The 10,225-nt window shown below is 47.8% G+C and overlaps 1 protein-coding gene across 1 annotated transcript; it reads left to right on the top strand.

Moving 5' to 3' along the window:
• The first annotated feature begins 5,539 nt into the window (after positions 1-5,539).
• On the top strand, positions 5,540-6,394 carry MRGPRG (MAS related GPR family member G). The gene has a single exon (XM_031941918.1). The coding sequence runs from the start codon at positions 5,540-5,542 to the stop codon at positions 6,392-6,394; it is 855 nt and encodes a 284-aa protein (XP_031797778.1).
• Positions 6,395-10,225: the final 3,831 nt, after the last annotated feature.

Here is a 10,225-nt window from a genome sequence, read left to right as displayed (position 1 = left end):
ATCATGGGTGGAATTGTGAATGGATCCAACCATTCTGGAGAGCAATTTGGAACTATGCTCAAAAAGTTATCAAACTGACAATTCCCTTTGATCCAGCAGTGTTACTACTGGGCTTATATCCCAAAGAGATCTTAAAGGAGGGAAAGGGACCTGTATGTGCCAAAATGTTTGTGGCAGCCCTTTTGTAGTGGCCAGAAACTGGAAACTGAGTGGATACCCATCAATGGGAGAATGGCTGAATAAGTTATGGTATATGAATGTTATGGAATATTATTGTTCTGTAAGAAATGACCAGCAGGATGATTTCAGAAAGGCCTGGAAAGACTTACGTGAACTGATGCTGAGGGAAATGAGCAGAACCAGAAGATCATTGTACACAGCAACAAGAATACTATATGATGATCAATTCTGATGGACATGACTCTTTCCAACAATGAGATCCAATGATCTTGTGATAGAAAGAGCCATCTACATCCAGAGAGGATTGTGGGAACTCAATGTGGATCACAACACAGCATTTTCATTCTTTTTGTTGTTATTTACTCGCTTTTTGTTTTTTTTCATTTTTTTTCCTTTTTGATCTGATTTTTCTTGTGCAGCAAGATAATTGTATAAATGTGTATACATATATTGGATTTAATATCTATTTTAACATGATTAACATATATTGAATTACTTGCCCTCTAGGGGAAGGGATGGGGGGAAAGAGGGGAAATTTTGGAGCACAAGGTTTTGTAGGGATCAATGTTGAAAAATTATCCATGCATATGTTTTGAAAATAAAAAACTTTAGTTTAAAAAAAATGTAGATACAGTGGTAATTTTGTGCCCAAGATTAGAAACAAACTATAAAAAAAATAAATCTTGATGTCCAGAAATAATAAAAACATATTAGCAAATTTAAAAAAATATATGGCCTCATAGGTCAATTGATTGCTAAGTTGGATTTTTTCCCTTAGTTTTCCTGACAGCCCTGGAAGGGACAGCGAATAATAAAGAAAAGTTTTTTTCTTCCAACCTGGAAAATGTCCTTTTTGTTAAATAACGCTGGGCAAGATGCTCAAGAACAAATCATCCAACAACATCCCCACCAAGATGCCTCTTGGGAAACGCTCTTCCTAAGAACTCACAGAAATAATCCCAACCCATCCCAACATCATGTGATGGGAGAGATTTTAGAGCCTGCAGGAGTTTCTCCAACCTCATCTCTGAGCCTGATCTCCCAAGGAAAGGACAGGGTGCTTTCAGCAGGACCAAGGTAGATCCTGGCTCCAGTAGGTCAGAGCAGACTCACAACCCAATTGAGAGCCTGGGAAGCCCTGCTGACCACAGGACCCCTGGGAGGCAATCCTGACCACAGGACCCCTGGGAGGCACTGCTAACCACAGGACACTTGGGAAGTGCTGGTGAGAACAGTTGTCAGCTTGCAGAAATCCCCATCCCCTCAATGCTCCTTTTCTCTGCCTTCTCTTCCCAGATGGCCAACCTTTGCCTCTGCTAGACACCTTGTTTCCTATCACTGGTCTGAGGGTAGTCCAGGAAAATCCCTTCCCCCATCTCCATTGATTCCACTCTGCTTCTTGGGGAGCTTTTGCCATTTTATCCAATCTCTAGGTTTTCTTGGCAGTGAAGAGTTTCTTGAAAATCATTGTGGAGAGAGATGAAAAGCAATGGGAGCTGGGGAGAGACAAGATACATCATCCTAGGGGAGTTTGGTGCATGTTCATATATGAACCTTAATCCACCTACATTTTAGTTTCTGCCCAGAGATTCCCTGTAAATACCTTTCATAATGACAGGTATGTAGCACTTGAATTTTTACAAAGCTTATGGCAAAGCTTATTTTATCTGATCTTCACAAAAACCCTGTGAGATAGGTGCTATTGTGATCTCCATTTTAAAGATGGAGAAACGGTCTGAGAGAGAGTAAGTGATTTGTTGTCACACAGTCAGTGTCTGAAGCAGGATCTGAACTCAGGACTTCCTGACTCCCAAGTCAATGGTCTGTATCCACTACACCTCCGAGCTGCTCCTCTGCCTCCAATCTTCCTGTGCCCTCAAAGGTCTGGGTTTCCTCCAGCTTCAAAGGGGATGCCAGTATCTAGGCGACATCAGAAGAGATCACAACGGCATCATTTCGATAGGCCCCTGCCTCCTGTCAAAATAAAAGCCAAAGAGTTCCTAAGAAACACACAAATCTCCCTCCTACTACTTATTCTCAGGGGCCAAAATTCCTTGACCTTTGGGGAGAGGATGTGGAGAACAAGAGAAAAGGGCTCCTTCCTTCCTAGAACTCACAGCCTCTTTGGGCTCCCTCCCTAACTCTCTCGCGGGGAGTCCTGCTCATCCTTATGCTGCTTTCCTTTAAATCAATGAAGTTTGGAAGGACTTTTAGTGACTGTCTCTGTAGTCCAACCCCTTCATTTTTCAAATGGGAAAACTTAGGGCTAGAGATGAAAATCATGGCATCATGCCCAAAGCCCGTGGGAGAGCCAAGACCAGAACCCAAGTTCTTTAGGAGCAAAGGTCCCCCACCGGGAGCTGCGTTGTTAGCCTTGACTCCGGAACCCCTGAGAAGGCATCCTGCTTCTTGCACTCAGCCTGACTAGGTGCTCTTGGGAAGTCACTAGAGCTCCCTGAGCTGCAGTGAGAAAGCAGAAGGAGGAGATAATAATTATATCGAAAGTGGACAGAATGTAGCCTTGGGTTCAAGACCTGCTAACTAATAGAGCTCTCAAAATTCCCTAAGTTGAGAAGTGGTAGGAAGGGTGTTGACCTGCTCTGGGAGAAGGACTTCCCTCATCCAGGAGTCCCCAACGCCAGCGAAATCCCAAGTCAAGTTCTTCTCCCTAAGTCTTGAGCTTCCTCCCTCTCAAGGAGATAGTGAGGATCCAATGATGTAAGCCTTGGAAGGATTCCTTAGGAACTCTGCAGGACGTGTGTCCACATCAGCACCCAGTCGCTGTCCGTCTCTGAGCTCTCCCTGCAGTGAAGCCGGGGGTCCTAAAGTCGGTCCTCTGTGCAGGTAAGAGGCGCCAGCAGAGACAGCCAAAGCAAGTGCAGGCCCTACTGCCGCCTTCCTCCTCCCTGAGCTCTCCTCAAGATAGCCGTGGCGGGATTCTCACCCATTCCCCAGGAGAACCTCAGCCTGGGGAAAGTGGCTTGCAAAAGGTCCCTCAACTGGTGAGTTTCAGAGTCAGGAACTGAACTCGGGTCTCTCCTGGCTGAGCCTCATTTCATCACACCATTCCACTTCCAAGTAGTAGCAATTCAGTGTCTGAAGAATACTGACAGGCTTTTCATACGGCCCTTCCATGCTCACAGATCATTTTACTTGCTTCCCCGATGCCATATGAAGCTTTGTACATCCTATATTTCTGTTTGTGCTAGTTACAGCAGAAGGATTAGAGGGGGGCTTCTTAACCTTTGCTGTGGCTGTAATCTGGGGAAGCCCAAGGACTCCCAAAAGCACAAAATAAATGAATTAATAGGTTAAATATATAATATAATAGATTAAATATAACATATTAGATATGTTAAATATATAATAAGTTAAATAAAAGAGATATATTACATATATGATATAGGTTTAATCTACTAAATATATAATAGATTCAAGATATTAGATGTATTAAAATAAAATATGATAAATGACTATATTAGATATATTAAATATATAACATAATAAATTAAATATATTAGATATACTGAATAAATTCACAAAATAAAACACAGGATTACAAGGCAGTGGGATTATTTGGAAACACAGACATGTCAAAATATTTTAAGAACAACACTTCAAGTTGAGTCCCTGATTAGGCTGCAAGTTTGATCGTAGAGGGATAAACAATAAAAGAGAGAAAGCTCAGTTTTCTTGGTCCTAATGAATGATCTGGAGAAGCAAGCCATGAGGAATCTCTGGGACTGGAGGGGAGATCAGAACATGGTCTACACCTGGAGGGACATGGGAGGAGAGGGGAAGCAGGGAGTGAGGAAAGCCTAGAGTTGAGAGTGTGAAAAGAACAAGAAAAAAATTTAGCCAAACTGGAACAGGGGCTATGTGGAGGAAGAGAGGAGGAGGAGAAGCATTTCTATATATATATCAGACACTGGGCTAAGCACTTTCTATGAGAATTAGCTCTATAGTACCCACTAGGGCAGTTTCTACAAGAATTATCTTTTGACAATATGGAGTAGAGAAGGTAGATGAGCCGGCAGTGTATGTAGTGGAGGCAAAAACAACTGGGTTTGAGGACTGACTGCTGCTTTCCACCTGTATGTCCTTGGGTAAGTTCCTAACCTTTCAGAGCCTCCATTTCCTCACTCTCCACTTCCTACACTAGATACCCTTGAAGCTCCCTTCCCCTATTCAAGGTTGGATCTCCTAGTGGATCAGGATGTGGGTCCCACAAGCAGGCATTTCCCTCCCGAGCCCTCTCAGCCCTCCCCCCAGCCCACCCCTCTCTTCTGATACTTTTGCACACAGCATATTGCCTCCAATGCCATCCTCCATCTTGGATTTTCATTAAATAGCTCCAGGGCTCTCCATCTTTAGCTGAGCACCTCCAACTGAACTGAGGATAACCCCTGGATTTTTTCTCTTTGCATCCTCTCAGCACCTGGCTCGCTACAGGTAACTCATGGGTGCTTCCAGATACCTTACTATCCTGCAAAGAGTAGCATAGCTGCTACCTCCACAACAGGACCTTTTCTGGGTAGTCCATTAGGTGCGCTCTCTTCCTCAAAATGACTTTGTGTCTCTCTATGTTTTGATGTGATTCATTCAACAATCATTTACTAAATGCCTTCCTGTGTGCTGGGTGCAGAGGACATAAAGATCCCAAAGTGAGCAATCCTTCCTCCCCAAGAGCTTCCAAATGATTGTGCATGTGCTTGTGTGCTGCTGCAGCTTCATGGGAATGCAGGCTCCCTGAGGGCGGGGACTGTTTCCTTGTCTTTGTATATTTAGTGTTTCCTACACAGTAGAGGCTTGATAAACTTTTGCTGAAGTTCTTGATCAATTCCTCCATGAAGAAATTAGTAAAAGACAACTAGGTAACACAGTAGGTAGAGCTTTGGATCAGGAATCGGGAAATCCTGAGTTTAAATCTTACTTTGGATTTGATTTCAAACCATGCTGTGTGATCTTGGGAACATCACTTAATCTCTGCCTCAGTTTCTTCATCTGTAGAATAGGTATACATATCCCCCCCCCCAAGTTGGTTGGGAGGATCAGTTGAGGAAATCTTTGTAGAAAGAAGGGGCTAAACATTTATATAGTACCTGATATGTGCCAGATACTGCACTAAGTGCTTTTTTACAATTATCTCACTTGATAAAGCTCTTGGCAAACCTTAGAACACTGGAGAAAGGTTAGCTACTATTGTGAATGAGCGGAAGCATGACTGGACTGCCCTGTCATTGTGTTCCCAGGGGTTCCTGGGCTGGCCAGGCCCGGTGAAGTTTGTCTGAAGACCATCGGGGACTGGGAATCTCTCTCTCCATGATCTCCCCTGCCTGAAGAAAGTCCCACCATCACCATGCTGAGTTTCTGGAACATCGTCAGCGGGAGGACGTTCTCCATCATCCTGCTGTCCCTCATGGTCCTCCTTGGCTTGGGCGGGCTGGTGGGGAATGGCCTCATGCTCTGGCTCCTGGGCTTCAGAGCCAAGCGGAACCCCTTCTCCGTCTACATCCTGCACCTGGCAGGGGCCGACTTCCTCTTCCTGGGCTGCCAGACGGTATTTGCCATCCTCAGCTTCAGCCGGGGGCAGCAGCCGCTCTACCTGGTGGTCGCTTTCCTCTGGTTCGTGGCGGGCCTGGGCCTGCTGGTGGCCGTGAGCCTGGAGCAGTGTCTGGTCGCGCTCTTCCCCCGCTGGAGCGCCCGGCGGCCCAAGCACACGTCGGCCTGCACGTGCGCGCTGGTCTGGGCGCTGTCCCTGCTGCTGGTGCCAGGCCACGCCTGCGGCTTGCTGAGCGGGGGCAGCTCCTGGCTTACCTGCTTCCAGTACCACGCGGTGAGCAGCATTTGCATGTTCCTGCTCTTCTCGGCTCTGTGCGTCTCCAGCGTGGTGCTGCTGGTGCGCGTGCAGTGCTGCTCCCAGAGCAGCTCGAAGCCCCCGTTCTACTGCTTCGTCCTCCAGCTGGTGCCCTTGTTCTTCTTCTGCGGCCTCCCCTTCCTCGTCTACTGGACCGTGAAGAACACCTTGGGCTCCCTGGCGTCTTTTTTTTCTTTTTTCTTGTCCATCGCCGAGCTCCTGGCCTGTGTGAACAGCAGCACCAAGCCCCTCGTTTACTTCTGCAATGCGAGCCACAGGCAGGATCTCCAAAGGGCCTGGGCCGGGGGGGGGGGGGGGGGGGGGGGAAGAGCAGGTTCGCCGAGGCCCTGGAGATGACCGCCTGAGCCCCATCCCGCCCCCTCCAGGTTCCCCAGCAAGCCCACCCAGAACGAAACCGCTTCAAGCAGAATGGAAGCTCCTCGAGGGCAGGGACTGACTTAACTCTGGCTCTGTCTCGGGTCTGAAACAGTAGCCTGGCACACACAATAAATGGTGAACGGAATTAAACCGACTTGAGTTGGATTGAGGGGAAGATTGATAAAGGATAAACTTCCTAGCAGTGAGAACCCTCCCCGAGTGGAATGGGCAGCCTCCAGAGGTGATAACCATCCCTCAGCGAAGAACTCTAAAGACAGGCTCATAGACACATGTTGGGGATTCTGTCCTCAGTGTAGATTACAGTGGTTTAAGGAGGCGGGCCCCCCCTTCCCTGGCAGTGAGTGAATTGAGTGGAATTCAACTCATGGGACAGTAGAAAGTGCCCTGGTGAGTGCCCTTGACACTTACTGCCTGTGTAAACTTGAGGAAATCATTTAACCTCTCTGGACCTCAGTTTCCTCCCCTGTAAAATGGGCTGGAAAAAAGGAAATGACAGATGGCTTCAGTATCTCTGCCAAGAGAACCCCAAATGGGGTCACAGAGTCCCCCACAACTGAAAAATGACATCCTCTCATTCATAATAATAGCTAAGATTTATACAGTATTTTAAGGTTTGAAAAAAGCAATGGGAGGTTGGCCCACAGGGCATGGATGGGCCCATCCATCTCTGCATCTCAGATGCTAAGACTGGAATTGAATTGAATTAAAACCTAGGAAGAGATTCCCACTTTCCTAAAAAAAGAATAGTTCAAAAGCAGCTGGATCTGGCCTCCGCTCTCTGCCCCAAAACAGATGAACCCCCTCTGGGTTTGTTTCTTCATCTTTCACAGAGAGATAACTTGCTCCCTCTCTCACTCAGTGGCCATAAGCCTGAAAAGATGTCTAGAAATTGTAGTTATCTGTGCTCACGAACACTGAGAAGATGCACAGCCTTGGGCCTCCCTCGACCTCCAAAGCCAACAGAGGAACAAGGAAAAGAATGAGCTCTTTGAGGGTTGTGGGATGGGGGAAGATTTGGGAAACAGGATGGGGGAGGGCACTGGCTAATGAGAACAAACAGGGTGAAAGAAATAGTGCTAGGCAGGATGTTAGAAACCCTCCAGTCTCATCTCCTCATTGTATTCAGGAGGAAACCAAGCCTGAAAGGGATTAAGTAACTTCCCCAAGATTATACCAATAGTAAGAGTGAGAGGCAAGATTTGAATACAAAGCCTGCTAGCTCAAGCTATGTGCAGTACTGGGAGTCCATGGGCTCTTTGCTGGCCTCCTCGGGTCTAAGCTAGGGTTGGGTGGGTGGGTGGTTTTAAGGACAGGAGACGTGATGTGTTTCTAGACAGTCAGGAAGCAACCAGGGGACAAGACAAGTTGAGAATTTATGGGACAAGAGATTGGGCTCGGGGCCATCTGCTCCTGAAACGAAGGGATGGGGTCACTTATGTATCTGGAGGGTTTGTGCTGGCAAAGGAGCCACTTCATGGGAGAGAGGGGGTCAAGAGAGCATATGATGAGGAAGATATCTGACAAGGATGAAGAGAGAAGGACCTCAGTGAATTCCCTACAGGAAATGAAATCACAGGTCTGCTCCCTAACTCCCTCAGGGTCTGCTCCCTAACCCCTTTATGGTCTGCTCCCTAATCCCCAAGAATCCACCCTCTAACTCTCCATGGTCCACTCCCAAATCCCCCAAATGTCCACTTCTTAACCCCCCCAAGTAGCCACTCCCTAACCTCCCCATGTCCACTCCTTAACCTCCCCAAGTGTCCACTCCCTAACCCACCAAGGGGCCACTCCTTAACCTACCCATGGGTCCACTCCCTAACTCCACCAAGGGTCCACTTTCTAACCCCCCCCCCAAGGGTCTGCTCTCTAACCACCCAGCCCTAATCTCCTGCCCCTTCCTCTGTTGCCCTAGCTCCCACTTCAGAACTTTGCAGACCCTGCCCATCCTTCTACTGGACATTTAACTGGTTCCTCCTTTCCCCAAGGCCACTGCAAGAGCCTCTTGCTCCTCTCCTGGCTGCATGTAAAGCCTTCCCCTACCTAGCTGATATTCCTAAAGTGCAGGACAGACAAAGTCACGCAGCCGCATCTAATAAACACCCATGGCTTCCGCCCACCTCCTGGATCAAATACTGAGGCCTGATTTCATATGCCCCCAGGCCTTTCCAACCTTCCCATACCTCACGCCTCCCCCCCTTATTCTTCGACCCAGTGAGACAGGTCTCTTATTTCATCTTCTACCTCCAGGCATTTTCCCTGACTGTGACCAGAAATTCTCTCTTCATCTCCACTTTCTGTCCTTCCTGGTTTGCTTCAAGTGCCCCTAAAATCCTACCTTCTATAAGAAGCCTGCTCCAACTCCTCTCAGAGTTCTGTTCCCATATATCCTGTCACGGGCTTGGTTTGTACGTATTTGTTGGCTAGTTGTCTCTCCCTTCTAGGGGCCGGGGACTTTTCCTTCTTGTATTCCTGTGTAGTGGGCCTGACACACAGTAGATGTTTAATAAGCGCTTGCTGCATTTGGGCTAGCCCCTACAAGTCTCTGGGCCCCAGTTTTTTCTCCTGAAAAGTGAAGCATTGGACTATCTGGGAGATGTTTGAGCTTCCTTCCAGGGCTGATCCTGATAAAGCCAAGTGAATGTTTCATGAACTCGACATCCAGGGATGACCATGACCTTAAAGAGCTTTCGAGGTCATCTAGGAAGAGTGCCCATTTTAGAGATGAAGAAATGGAGGCCCAGAGAGGCCAAGGAATTTGCCTGGATAGCAAGTGGCAGCGGCAGAATTCTCCCCCAGACCCTGTGTCCCTAAGGGTAGCCCTCATTTCCTCACAGCCCACTGCCGTAACCATACCGAGGCACATGCTCAATCATCTCTCTAGCAGGTCTCCGGCCTTTCTGACCAAAAGAAAACTTGGGCTGTTTCCAAATAAAGCCTGTGACCATCCCTGCGCTGACAGATGTGTGGACTGGAATTCTCAATAGTGCTGGAGGCTGCTGGCATGGGGGCAGGGGAAGGTGCTGCTCTCCAAATAATGGCTAGGAGAAAGCCCCCAAAGCTCCTCCCAAGAGCCACCTCAGAGGCACAGTCCCCTAAATTTTCTCTCTGCGCCCCATTTCCTGCCCCCCCAGACAAGTCCTCTGCCACGGAGGGCTCCTTCTCCCCAGGAATAACTAGTGACTCATCTTGGTCTCGTCCAGTGGATGCGTTTCTAATTTTTAAAAATCCTAAATCTCCATTATATTGAGGGGGGGGGTCCTACAGAATGAGAAATCAGCCCGTCTTTGTTTAGGAAGTTTTAGGAAGAAGTGTTGGCTCTGGGACCAAGATGTCCTGGTTCAAATCTCACCTGTAACACTTACTACTTAAGTAGCTTCCCCGCCCTGGTTCTCACTTTGCTCCTTTGTGAAACAAATGGGCTGCATTTCTCCGGAGTCCTGGGAATGTGGGACCCTCTGCTCCCCAGCGCCCCGGGGGCTGCTATCTCAGCAATCAATTACGGCCACTAACCAGGAGACAATCCCGCACAGGGCCACAAGGGAGAGATGTTTCTCCACAAACAAGAAAGCCCTTTCTAGTGCAAGTGGTCCAACCTAGTCGCTCAGTTATCCAACAAATACAACCCTAATTCCACGTCTGGCCCTGCTCAGCTCTAAGGCCACAAAGAAAGACAAAAACCACAGTCTTTACCTGCAAGAAGTTTACTCTCTAAAGGAGGGGACACCATGGAAATTGTGCTGTTCCTCCCAGATGTCCCCAGAGAAGCTGGGCAGTAACCCCAGAGGGGAG

The sequence above is a fragment of the Sarcophilus harrisii genome, chromosome 6, assembly GCF_902635505.1.
Source record: "Sarcophilus harrisii chromosome 6, mSarHar1.11, whole genome shotgun sequence".
Lineage (NCBI taxonomy): Eukaryota > Metazoa > Chordata > Mammalia > Dasyuromorphia > Dasyuridae > Sarcophilus > Sarcophilus harrisii.
This window is presented reverse-complemented; position numbering and strand designations above follow the sequence as displayed.